The sequence below is a fragment of the Bombus impatiens genome, unplaced genomic scaffold (genome assembly GCF_000188095.3).
Source record: "Bombus impatiens unplaced genomic scaffold, BIMP_2.2 scf_0452, whole genome shotgun sequence".
NCBI classification, from domain to species: domain Eukaryota; kingdom Metazoa; phylum Arthropoda; class Insecta; order Hymenoptera; family Apidae; genus Bombus; species Bombus impatiens.
Window position 1 is genome coordinate 745,402 of NT_176871.1, and position 13,761 is coordinate 759,162.

The 13,761-nt window shown below is 35.9% G+C and overlaps 2 protein-coding genes across 8 annotated transcripts; one reads left to right on the top strand and one right to left on the bottom strand.

Moving 5' to 3' along the window:
- Nucleotides 1–99: 99 nt before the first annotated feature.
- Nucleotides 100–13,415, bottom strand: LOC100744935 (Kv channel-interacting protein 2). 4 transcript variants are annotated; one of them, XM_024368456.2, is made up of 6 exons: nucleotides 6,599–7,488; nucleotides 6,388–6,531; nucleotides 3,260–3,487; nucleotides 2,761–2,831; nucleotides 2,459–2,677; nucleotides 100–2,321 (listed from the first exon to the last, which is right to left on the bottom strand). In XM_024368456.2, exons 2-6 carry the CDS (start codon nucleotides 6,398–6,400, stop codon nucleotides 2,211–2,213), a joined length of 642 nt encoding a protein of 213 aa, XP_024224224.1. In that variant the 5' UTR covers nucleotides 6,401–6,531; nucleotides 6,599–7,488; the 3' UTR covers nucleotides 100–2,210. The 4 variants fall into 4 exon arrangements, with proteins under 4 accessions (XP_024224224.1, XP_012242561.1, XP_003490600.1 ...); XM_012387138.3 differs by lacking the exons at nucleotides 6,388–6,531; nucleotides 6,599–7,488 and adding an exon at nucleotides 12,995–13,415 and having other exon boundaries at nucleotides 3,260–3,454; XM_003490552.4 differs by lacking the exons at nucleotides 6,388–6,531; nucleotides 6,599–7,488 and adding an exon at nucleotides 12,995–13,415.
- LOC100744813 lies at nucleotides 7,720–12,796 on the top strand. Of its 4 annotated transcripts, XM_012387136.3 has the most exons (5): nucleotides 7,722–9,189; nucleotides 9,467–9,653; nucleotides 9,780–9,992; nucleotides 10,292–11,558; nucleotides 11,638–12,793. In XM_012387136.3, the coding sequence occupies exons 2-5, from the start codon at nucleotides 9,570–9,572 to the stop codon at nucleotides 12,189–12,191; spliced, it is 2,118 nt and encodes a 705-aa protein (XP_012242559.1). In that variant the 5' UTR covers nucleotides 7,722–9,189; nucleotides 9,467–9,569; the 3' UTR covers nucleotides 12,192–12,793. The 4 variants fall into 4 exon arrangements, with proteins under 4 accessions (XP_033177324.1, XP_024224222.1, XP_012242559.1 ...); XM_024368454.2 differs by having other exon boundaries at nucleotides 7,721–9,653; nucleotides 11,848–12,795; XM_033321432.1 differs by having other exon boundaries at nucleotides 7,722–9,653.
- Nucleotides 13,416–13,761: the final 346 nt, after the last annotated feature.

Here is a 13,761-nt window from a genome sequence, read left to right on the forward strand (position 1 = left end):
TATTTTGTACAATTTTATAACATTAATTAAAAGAGAAATGATTAGTACCAATCTTATTTTAACGCGCAATTATCATACCTTCAATATGTACAATGAAAATGAATTAAAATATAATTTTATTAAATACAAATTGTTTAATACCTCCAACTGAAGAAGGTAGGTTTCGAGGTACATTGAATCTTGAAACAGCATCGTTATTGTTTCGATAACATAATCGTTAAGAAAATAATACGAAGGTATTTCAGGTCTAACAGCCATACACATACACGTATAAACGTAAGTACATAAGTTATGGATACACGATCTACCAATTAGTAAAAAAATTGATTCCTAATTTGAAACTGATATAACAAACAGTCATAATAGGGCGCGCTGATTTAAATCGCACACCATTAAAATGATCCAAGGTATAAACGTCGAATCAATTTCTTTGTATCCACGTGATAACATTCTCGGATCACGTCTTCTCAAATATAATATAGGTGTTTTAATAAACTTGAGAAATTCAACAAATTCGATTATATTTGTACGCGTAATATTTAGAATATCTCGAATGTGCGCTCAGCGATTTCTCATGTGTGTGAACGCAATACATACCTTGCTTCGATTTGATAGAAGACAAGTAATGAGATTAATAGTAATTGTATTAATAACAATACTTTTTATGCGATAATAATAATAACTATAATAAGGTACGAGAGAATCACACGAGGCGTTGATCTTAGAGGACCACGTTTCTCTTAATTGGTCGAGGATACTACATTATTACTGGGTTACTAACTACATCTTCCATCGTACATGGGCCTTTGGAGGTATTGGTAAATCTATCATCTATGAAGAGAATAGACATATGCGAATATTTTATAAGTTTGTGTAACTCAGGTATCGACTTACACTTTGCAGTTTCTTGCCACGCTTTCTAAGCGTGCGAAGTATACAATCTGGAAATATCCAAGAACGTACAACGAGATCGAAGAAAACTTCTATACTTGTTCGTACCAGAGATTATATTTTAATTAAGATTAAAACGATTGTCAAACGTTATTCGCATATGCCTGAATCTAACAATGAAACTTTGAATAAACTCTGAATAATCTCTTCCCTATCCCAATTCCTTGTCTTGAACTCCTTATCATCTGTAAGCTACAAACGTAACGTTGAATCTTTGGAATGCAAAAGTCTCGGACAAATTTTTACTTGACCAACAACAAGAAGACACGAGGACGACCCGAACGATGGATAATAGTCGAAGCTCTTTGAAAAATACCATTAAATTGCAGCTGATTGCCACAACGATGGTCAGTATCGAAGTACGTACTTACAGTTTATTCTTTTAATTAGAGATAATTCGACAGTCGCGAAAAGTAAAACTATTTCGTACCTGCATCGTACGAAAATCACCTAACGGAACGAGCATCGGATTTTCTTTTTTAACTCGTAGAATGCAGGGAAAGTAGAGTTTGAAAGAAACATAGAAGTTTAAGAAATATTAGATCGTATTACTTGACTCTGCGAATTTTACGGAAAAATGTAATAGCACAGCTTGGTAAAATCATTAAAATTCTTTACGAAAGTACAGATATTATGTTCGGATATTATGTAGAATTCAATTCCCGTTTTAGCAAATCTGGAGATCGACTTGTTCCCGTTTCACATCGATCTTAGCTAACAATTCTGCGATACCTACGATCCGATAGCTCGCTCTGAATTATTAAGTCCATGCCATTAGAATTTTAACGCCAATAAAAGATACTTTAGATCTTCTTCTTCGAGAGTCTCGGTATTCTTCGACGATGAAATGGATTAGATCTTCTTCATTCCCGTAGCTGAAATATTCTTCTCTTTTTAATTTTATACAATCACGCGACAACGATCAATGATCTGTTGACCGCGTGAGGATTATGTATACGATGCGAAAAGGGAATATATAATAGAGGTCTAGTAATACTGTTGATTTCATCGTGGATTCGATAGCACGCTTGAAAGACTGGGTAGGAAGGGTAAGTACATATTTACAGACAACGTTCGGCGAGTTCGAGTTAGTATTTCCAACCGATACTTAATTCCTCGCGTGAATCGTCAGATATTAAACGCGGGAATCGAAATTTTAGAAACAACCCGTGGAACTCGTACGAATGTTGCGTTATAATTTTCGGGGGATTTGTGACATTTGGGAGCTGAGTGAAGATTACAAAATAATCGTAAAGATCTCATAAGACAGTGTCGAGAGTGTCGAGACTCCGCAAGAGTTGTTCATCCTTGGAACACCATTGTACCAATTCCTCGATTGTCACCACGCCGTCTTTGTTTGCGTCCATTAACTGAGGATAAAAAATTGCTCAGCTGTATTAAATCCCTAATTAGAAGAGAACTTCCGATCGATCAATCGTGGTTCGAATAAATCAGCAAATAATTTTACATGTAAGGGACAGAAGCGAGATCGATCGCGTTTACTCACGTGGAAAATACGATCGACGTGTTCTCGGGCAGCCAAATGCGGCTCAACTATTTGCGGCTGGGTGTAACGACCCAACATCTCGTAGATTGAACCAACCACATCCAACATTTCCTCTTTACTGATCAATCCATCGCCGTCCAGGTCGTAGAGTCCAAATATCCACTGAAGCTTTTCTTCCACCGATCCTCTCGAAACTTTCGACAAGATGGTCAGGAATTCCTGGATACGATGAAACGCAATTATGAAACTATGAACAGTTGCTTCGCAAGCAAAGCGTACGTATATCTGTAAAAGTCTCTCACTTCGAAGCTTATCTTCCCAGACGGTTTCCTCTTCATGGTGTTGAAGACGTAATGAGCGTACTGGCTGGCATCTGAAACATTCGACATTGATCGTTTTTCCGTTGAAACGAAAGCTCTTAAATTGTTCACGCTTCATAACGTTATTAACTAATACGGATAGATAAATTTTTATATCCCAAAGCGAAAGTAACGGATAAGATTGATGAGAAAGCTCAAAGCGGCAGCCAAATATTGTGCGTCAAGATCTTAACAATCTTTGAAGCGAGGATTACAAAAGTTACAGAATAAGTGAACAACAGATTGTATAATAATACGATATTCATCGGTCAGTATAATCAAATTTGTACATTTAAAAATTATACAGATAATAACGACATTACCTGTGAAACGAACTAATTCTACGAATGAACTAATTTTTATTTCCAATAATAATTGACAGAGAGGGAGATCTTTCGTTACACGGCTCGAGAAATATCCAATCACGAAGGGATCAACTTACCTCCCTGTGGGAAGAACTGTGAGAAGATCTGCTTGAACGCTTCCTCGTCGACGAGACCCGTAGGACATTCCTGCTTAAATCCGCGATAGATAAGCTGTATCTCCTTCTTGGAAAACCTGGTGTTGGCCGCCAATGTGGAAAGCTCCTCCGGCTTGTACCTGCCGCCAAGGGCAAGGGCACCGGCGGTGGAACCCCCTAAAACGCCCCCGAGTTCTTCAAGTTCGCCCTCTGTAAGTTTGCCAATAGGCGCTTCACTTCTAAGACTGTACCACGCGTTCGAGATACTCCCCTCTCACCTTTGATCAAAGTGCGTTCTTCCTCTACACCAGGCTAAGGGAGGAACGCCGTTTCTCCTCTCTCACTAGCAGGCAGGAGAGGAGATGGCGCGTTATCTACTTACGATACAGGGTGCAACGAGCTCAAGAACGTCAATTACTTTACGGGAGAAGATACGCCGGGTGCCCGAGAAGATAGCGCGACTGACTTCACCAGGCAACCTGCCTACACTCCCATCGAGAAATACGGGGGTTCTACGGGAGACAGTGCGCGCATTGCCAAGACGGAGAAAATACCTGGAGATGTACAGGTGCACAGACTTGCAGGCGGAGAACTCGTGAGCGAAAGATAATGGGAAGAATTAATTGCCCAGGTAAAACATTTCGGCCCGAATTTTTCCAATTGTTATCGGCTCTCGCCCCGTTTATTCAAACAAAGATTTCATCGAAACTACGTTTGCAAGTTGGCGTATTCCTTGCCATCTAGGTCTCGTCGAAGATGGTGTTTTACTTGGGGACAGTTGTAAATAGAGTTATTCGCACGATTCCATCTATTTCGTCGTTTTATAGACGATGGAAAGATGCGCGGGGTGAATAGAGAGATAGAAAAGAGATCGCTAAAAGTCAACAGGTTCCAGGTAATTCGAGACATCCGCGATACTTGAGATTCGAGTAGCTAAAGTGATTTAGATTTCTCAGGTCGATCGGCTGGCGCAGCATCGAGTAATCGCTTTCGTTGCAGGGGTAAAAGAATCAAGCCACGATTTAAGCGTACGCTGTTTCGTGGGCGACAATTTTCACGCGACACGGCTGTCTAGACGCGTTTCACATCGAAGCGACGTTAAAATCGATATTCATTAACGCGAAGCGCTATAAATATAATTACCGCCGTCGAAAATAAGATTCAAGATCAAACGAAAGCGTAACCCAACGCTACAATCTACAGAGAGGGAGATCGAGCTCTAAAGAATAGTTGCAATCTCTATACAAATGCACCTAATCAAAAAGAAGTACCTAACAATCGACATTCTACCAACATACTCTACGAGAGACTGTACATTGCTACCAGTAATAAATATACGCATTACTACTTGATTTACGGAAATGTCGTAACTAGGGTGATGATCTCGACGTTGGCACGCGTTCACCTATCGTTGGACACGAATTCCACAAGTTGCCTTTCAATCTCTGTATCGATCAGCAAGTTTGCAAACACGCCGCTCCGTTCTTTCGGAGCGTTGCAACGCGTTGGCAAACATCGAGCGATCTCGTTATTAAAACATTCACGTTCGAGAGTATCAGGACACTTTCATCTGTTTGTCGAAATAATATCTTTTTAAGCCAAACACAGTGCTCCGGTTTTATAAGTTTCGCTGTCCGACTTGGTACACTTCTAGTCAAATTTTGTCACGTTGTACCTTATATCGCTTGAAAACTTTCGGATAATTTTATAGTTGTAAGATGCAATGTGTATATAAATAAGTGACGAATTAATAAGCATCGCTTAATATTGGCTTTTTATAAAATTACTTATTGAATGACACGGCGATAATCTATTTTACTGTTTACTATATGTTGCTACGTAAAGAATCGTTCTATGCATTAGTTTGGACAAATTTTCTTAATGTAACTTATAATTCGGAAAGGATCTGCAGATAAAGAGTTTGTCGATAGTCGCAGAATTGAAAGGCACATAGTAAAATCAAGCAAATCCTTGTCCAACGCAAATTGGATATTTGTGAACGATAGATGAATTCACGCGTGTCCACCTATCATGCAATTACTGCAATTATCCTTTACACATGCTTCTGATCACTGATTGAAAACGACCAAGCGAACCGTTTTAAACGACGTTTCTTTTCCGAGATCACACGCGATCGCGGGAACATAAAGCTCCGTGGGGGGAAAAGTTTCAAATAAACCGTAATGGATCGTTAAAAGATATCGTTAAAGATTTGGAATTTTTATCTCGTGTTATCATGCTGTTCCCCGTGTCGTTTCTACGTGTCTCTAAAACTAATGTGTCGCTAAAAAAGAGAGAGAGAGAGAGAGAGAACGTTTGTTCTCGATTCGTGTGTTCAGCAGCTGAATACCATCGGGCTTGTTTGCGACTAAGGTAGAAGCTTCCCATTGATCGCTGCTAAAATTACGATCACGGAATTGTGTAAGGTACGAATGAATATTAATTCTGTCAAAGAGAGATGCTCGAATAACCGAAGAAGCTGTAAAGCTAGGCCGAAGAATCAATACAGAAAAGGAATGTTTGCGTTCTACGTCTTGCGTCTACGCTGCTAAAACAGGGTAATTAGTAAACGGGTTAAAAGAGGAAGGGAAATTCAGAGGGGGGAGAAAAACATCTCGGGCGCACCGTTGTCGGTCGAGACTTGTCTAAAACACGGCCGTGCGCTTTTGAACTTGGCTTTTACAGTGTACACATTATAGACGTATGCCTGTGCACTGTGTAATTCCACTAGCAGCTCTGGTCCCGGGCATCCGGGGTCACCATAGCAACGGGAGAGCTCCTACCCTGTATCCACCCCACTTTGCGATTCCGCTTTCGGAGCATTTGTCGATTAAAAACGCGCGAGATCTGGAGATCTGCGTGTGCGTGTACACAATTAAAAAGAGAGAAAGAGAGAAGGCGAGAAAGAGATAGTAGAAAAAGGGAGCAAGAGACGCGACGGTCTAGAGAGGCAATAGAGAGCGTGGTCGCATCGGTCGGTTCCCTAAGCGGACCAACTACGATAAGTAGTATATTCCAAGGTGCTATCTCTCAAAGAAGGAGTCGTCAACGGGGCAAAACAAGGAGAAGAATTGTTATTCTTTCTTTCTCTGTCTGAGCGAGTGTCGCACCTTGCCGTTGCATCTTTGGCAGCTGTTAGCACTGACACACCGCAACGAACGGTTTCGCGATAAAGGGGGAAGATTCGTTCGGGCCTGGGCTGTGTCAATCCCTTCGTCTCAAGGAGGATCTCTTTCCACGGCGTATCGACTGGCCTGCACCGATTATTGGAGAGGAAACTCGAGCGGCACTACAGTCGGCCTGTATGATTGATGGACTTACTTTTCTCGCGGCTCTTACGTGCCTTCATTGACCGCAAACACCGATTCGTTGCCGATTCACAAGCGAACGATCGCGCTCGGCGATCCGGCTTCGCGACTGTGATTTCCTCGTCGCCTCGTAAATGATCGATCTAACGATCTCTTCCTTTATTTCCTTCTAACTTGGTTACCGAACCTGAACCACCGGAAAGAGATTTTCTTCCTTCCTTTCTCCCTTCTCTCTTTTTCTTCTTTTTTTTTCTTCCTTTGCCTTCTATCCACGATGCATCTTCTTCGTTTCCGTGGTCGGCCGTTCGAATCCGATCGACGCGTGCACTTCTAATTCAACGATCGATGCTCCACGACCGACTAACGTAACTCACACGGCGGGACTCGGTAACGATGTGCGCGGCCCTCGCGATGATGCACTGAAACAGCTGCCACGCAAAAGCACGGGGTATACGCTCCTTCGCGCAAGTCCACGCTCTTTTTCCAACCATATTCACGTAAAGTCTGTACCTGAATGCCAGATCTAAGGATCTCCTGGTAAAAATCTTTTGGAAGATTTTATTTTTTATCGTATACGATAAAACACTGCGTTCGTTTACACCGTACATAAAAGCCGACAACAATCGAAGCGTCCATGGTAAAAATCATCAAGGATTTCTGTTAAATCTTATCTTCCTTCGAGAGGATGCAAACATATTTCAGAATCTTTAGTTTTTGTTCAGTGGGCTTCATTTTGTCTTAACGAAATGTTACGCAATTACTGTGCATGTTATCTGTAATTCTATAGCGAAGCAACCGTAATCAGTTGAATTATGTATTCGAGAACTGTATTCAATTAGGTTGTGGATGCCTCGATTAAGAGCGAAACATTTGTAAATTAAGTTAAAATACAATGAACAATGTATCCTCGACTGAACTTAATAATCTTTATAAAATAAAAGCAACAAACAATGGAATATTTGATAATATCAATATTTTCCTGCGTTATTATTATCAGACTAAATCGTGTCAGTATGTGAGGCGTTATTTGAAGAAAGCAATAATTGTGATACCCTAAAATAATTATCTTATTAACTTGGCGATGATTATTCTGATAAAGCACAACTTTGATAAAAGCCTAAGTATTATTATTTACAACACCGAAAAATTTGACGAGTCTCGTTTTTGCTACAAGCCTCTCAATTTTCGTATTCTTAATACAGTTTAATATTATTCAGTTGATGGGTATCGTTTTAATAAACGATTATATTCGGCTCGTTATTGTTACTTATTTTACCGCAATCATTACTATATCCAGCTTTCTCCTTCATTGAATCGTTATAACTACATATTCGCAAGTGAATTGATTTTACTTGCAAACTAGAATAATACGTACAATTCTGTGCATCCTTTTCCCAGTTATTTCCATACGTTCCAATTTGAGACGAAACTCATTAATTAATGTTGTTCTAGCGAACTTAAGTATTTCGTTAATTTGTTAAATAAACAACTTGTCTCAATGAAAAGCGTTAAAATATCAAGTTACCTTAACGTATCTTATGAGAGCACTTCAAGCAGCGACCATTTCACTCGGAACAAGAGATGAGCGAAAGCACTCCACTTTATCGATAATTAATGAGATAAAGGGAAGCAAAAGAACGCGTACCTAGTAGCACTTCTTCATCCCACTATAGTATATAGCATATATAAAAATTCTAAAAGAGATTTGTAACTATAAAAGTATAATTTTTTACGATTTATACACGATACAAAATGTACTTAATTTGAATTGTCCTTTACAGAGATGGAAACTGAATTTGTATATCTGCGTTCAGTAGAAAACTTGTCCATAATCAGACGCGCCTGATGCACTCAGTTTTTACCTTCACAAAAAACAGTATACCAGACGCGTCTGACTATGAACAACCTTTCTACTGAACGCAGCTGTATGCGTTGAGTATGCTACTTGCTTACTTCTCTACCCTATCATAAGAATGTACTCTTGCCATGGTTAGACTGCAAATTTTTATGTACTTATGGAAAATTTAAAGATTTAAAAATGCACATAAGATGTCAAGACATATAAAATATCCAAAGCACAATACTCATTATAATATTTATTAAATAAAAGAAATTTCTGCTTGAATTACCCCTTTTTAGCTCTGTTCGTAAAAATATAAATTTAAAATAAATATCCACAGTCTATTCATGACAAATATAACAAGATCATATGTTATTACGAGTAAACGAGAAAATATTTAACGCATCATGAGCTTTAGTACTATAAATATGCTATGGAATAGGGGAAGATCCAGTTCCGATTGAAACTGAGTCAAAAACATCATTGCAGAAGCAATCCAATTACTTGGTATATGTCGATCGTCGATAAACATGGTAGAAAACTATATCGAACATTGTCAGTCAACACGCAAGTTAAAGTATGCTATAGATTCGTGAGAATTTAGGGAATTATCTCACTAATGGAATTATTCACGCGAATAACGAAAACGACGACGTTATCGATCGATAAAACAAAATTGCAAATTCGTGATTTACAGATGGCAGGATAATAGCACTTGCTATCGATAAAGGAACCGTTTTACTGATAAAGGAGTCAAGGAGTATGTAAGTAATTGTGTATGCACAGCTAAATAAAGGAAACATAATATACACAGTCACTAGTTTTATTTCTTTCCTCTTAATAATCTTTCTATGCTAAAATACAAGTTTGAGATAGATTCTGAAAAACTAATTTAATACTAAATAGAAATATATTAAAATATAAATCATTTTCTACAGTTTCACGATTAAGACAAAAATGGTTGTTTTCAAAGTTTAATAACGAAGGACAATTTTTATACAGAACTGATTTTCGGTTAAATCAATTTTTTAAATTAAATAGATTTCAGGGTAATTCGGTTAGCAGACGAATTTTTCTATCGGCCATATCAGAAATGTGTGAGTACTAAGGGAAGGATTTCGGCCGGATGGCTTGATATTTAAAAATGAACGGAAACGACATTTCAAGTTTATCGTACAAAGAATTACAAGCCTTAGCTCTCCGATATCGGGTACCAGGTAACATAAAGGTAACTGATCTACCATTAGAAACTTTAACGAAAATGTTAATAAAGTTATTCCCACTTCTTCGTTCTTTTTCCTAAAACGACAAGTAAATTGATTTTTGAACGATCGATTACGATTTTTGACCGTAGAAGAAATTACTGATTAAAGTGTTACAAGCCGCGAAAGGCGGAAATGAAAATGAAGTTGGCAGGCTCTTACAAGATCTTAAGCAGAATCGTAAGAGGAAAATGAGAAAAGTCAAAGTCGGGAAACTCGGGTTAACCTCCACACCATTACATAGTCCTGATTACGGTATGGCCGATGATTACTATTGTCCGCAACAGCAACCACCTTATCAGTGGGTGAGTTGATCTTCATTTAGTTTTATCGCTGTAATGTGTATGCGAACTTGACAAATTCAAATATTATATCGCAGAATCACACGTTCGTATCAAACATTGATCAATAACGCTTGAGACAGAAAATTATATCGAACATGAATAATTCTATAGATCGATCATTAATCAATCTTATTGGAAATTTTATATTTACAGTATTTTTGCAATGTTAATATTCTCGTAAATTTTTAAAGAAGCTCTTAATAAAGAAAGATGCAGAATATTTGAAAGTTTTTAAAATAAAATATATATTATGTTATTAGGTGGGGGCAGAAGAAGAGATCACAAATAGAGATGATAACAACAGAATCCCTCATTATGAAGAGTTCAAACAGTTCTTAATAAAAAGAATACAAAGAGAATTTCAAACATATGATACAAATAATAATCAAATACAGGATTCAACTATAGTAGATCTAAGAACAGCAACAGTTTCAACTGATGTGCAAAAGGTTCCTTTAGATGTTAGTAACTATAGTAAATCTAATGTAGTTCCTGTTAACAATGTAAATTCAATATATCAACCAAATGATAATGTAGAATATCAAACATTAGAAGACACAAATAGTAATGTACAAGGATCTATACTTCTTAAAAAAATGTTACAAGCACCAGTTGGTGCAAATTTGGGAGAAATAGCTAGTCCTGTACTTGGCAGATTTTTGTCAGTAGAACAGTACCAGTCTAATAACTTATTAGATAATTCTGATACTTTAACTGCTGAATCAGATAATCAGGATAATGAAGAAATTTTGGAAAACAATACAGAATGTTATGGTCTTCTAAGTGGTATAAAGGGAGAATATTTTTTAAATGAACCAACTTTTGTAAAAAGTGTTGAAGAAATTGGTCAACAAATTTCAAATGTCTTAACAAATGAAAATATTAATCAATATAAATACCCCAGTACAAATATTGTCATGCATCAAGATTATGAAAACTGGACTATTACTAGTGATATGGATACAGTAGATAACAACTGTCCAACATCAGATGTCCAATCATCAAAAATATTTCAGACTATGTATTGTGATAATATAGGATCTGATGCCTTAAACAAGCCTATAAATGATGAAAGCTTAACGTGTCAATATCGAATGACAGAAACTGTACATCCATACAATTCCAATCAAAATTTATTGAATTTGAATACATTGGAAGAAAATCAGTATTGTGACACAAACATCATTCCTCATGTGCAATCTGACTGCAATAATACATATTATTTACAAAATTTGATTAAATGCAGTACAGAAACTACTGGAGAATATTTGCAGTATACACATTCCTTTTCAAATGCAAATATAGATCAAGAAGCTTACGCATCTACTACATCACAGACATTTTCTAACAATAATCACTATAACTCTAATCTACCATATGAATACTCTTGTTCGCGCAATAATGAAGGAACTATCCCATTATATGAAAATATAGGACAACCTGAACAAAATTGTAACTCTATAATACAAACAGAATCTGATGTTCATAGGGATGTATCTAATATGACAGAAAAGTTACAAACAAATGGTATGTACTATTGCTTTTAAATTATATATTTAAAAATGTAAAGAAAAATAATACATTTTTATATTTTTACTATTTTTAGAAATATTAGATCCATTTTATCCGAAAAGAATCACTAAGATGTCTTCACATTCTATTTTAGAAAATATTTTGAATATCATTAGTACCAAGCGTATAGATTTATCGAAATTAGATCAGACATCTTGTGTATATTGTTACATAGCCCCTATTGTTACACATACGCAAGTTTCATCAAGTGTAACTTGCTCCCAAAAAGAGAGATTTGTTGCAGAATACAGACAACATTCCTTTTCTCCATGTTGGCTACTCTACAATGATACTTCGTCCGGAATGCGAATGGCTAGTTTACAAACTAAAGTTAGGGAAACTACGGACGAATCCCGGATATTATATACATCAATGTCAAATAGCAATTCTGATTTAAGAGAGTCAGCTGCGGATGGTGCGAAAAGTGAAATTGCGGGAAGTGAAGATTCAATTTCAGAAGTGTGGCCGAACAATTATTCGAATTATGAAACGACAACCGAAAAAGATGTAAATATATGCGAAGATTTAAAGATTGAAGTCTCAGATTGTTTATTTTCAGTGATGAATACTGAGCCATTAGATAAATAGATGATCTTTCTAAAAATTAAACTCAATAAAAAAAATGTACACTCTTAGTAGTACATAAAATTGTATGTATCATCGAAAAAGAAAAAAGATAAAAAAATAATGATATTAAGTAATTTAGAGAAAAGTAATTATACATTATTTATATATTTAAATCAAACATGATTAGTAGGAGATTGCCTTGTTTAATCTAATTCAAAAAGAGTAATTCATTATGTTATAACGATCATGTAAAACTATTTTTTCACTTTAACGAAAGTGCGATGTTAATTATAAAAAAATATACTACTGTTAAAAGCTCGAAAAAAAGTAGGATTCTGATTTTCTTAAGTTAGTGTTTGTAAAAATACAAATTTGGCAAAAAAAAAAAAATAGAATTAATAGATATACCTAATATACATAAGAAAACATACAATTTTTTTTATAAAACGAGGACAAAGAAACGAATGCGGAAGATGTTAATCGTTAAAGAAGCTTCAGAAGATTATTTGAAAATTAAGCAGGAGTGAAATAAAAAATTTTTCTTTCGTTTATTTTCTTTATCCTCGATTAATATGTATATCATTATATATTTTAATAAAAAATAAACAGCAAGCATCACAAATATAAACGTCTAATAAAATATTTGCTTAAAGCCTTACATCCACAGTAGCATATAACAAGGAAAAGAAAATAATTTATTATAAATTTTCTAAATTTTATAATATCGCGTTTATTAAATAGCAACAAATTGTGTTTGATGCGTGATCATTACTATGAGTTATTCTATTTAACAAAGTTGTTATAATCAATGAATTTCCACTTACTTGAAATTCCTTCCGTTTGCATTTGTGTTTTCAAATAATTAAAAACCTTAACTGGGATCGATTCTTTTCTTCGATTTTTAAATACTCCCACTTCAGTATCCACATTTTTCGAAGATCCTTGTTTATCGGAAGATCTACCCGGTGTCATATGAACACTATACATATTTTTTCCTAAATTCCACGTTATCAATTTAATTCCAATAAACAATTTAATGTCATTTAATTTGCTTTTTAAATAATTGCGAAAAACAGTTATTTTGCACTTTCTCGGTAAAGTAACATTATATTTTCTTTCGTCGTTTTTATGATTTAAGCGATTAATATTCTATTAAAAATTTATCTGGAAGTGTAAAGGAAAATGTATATGATTCGAATAAGTTCAAAATAAGGAATAAAGATAATATGTACTCGCTGGACCAAGATCTCTGGCACTACTGCTTTTAAAAAGATGCATTACAGCTATGTAGGTAAGTGCTGCGGCGCATTCGCTCTGTATGTGTCTAATGAGGTCCTCAAAAAGCAAGACTAATTACTTCACCGCATCTTTCATTTTTTGCATATATGTATACAAGAAAAGTTTAATAATACTCTTAAACATCAATTTTATGAAGCAATATAAAAATATTTTCCCCCATTCGAGAAAAATGATCACTTTAAACTTTAATCGAAAAATTAAAATATCATTTCTATCATGCCCTATTATAATATATTCGATTTAGGTTTAATAAATCATTTAATATCACATAATAAATTTTCTAGCTATATTC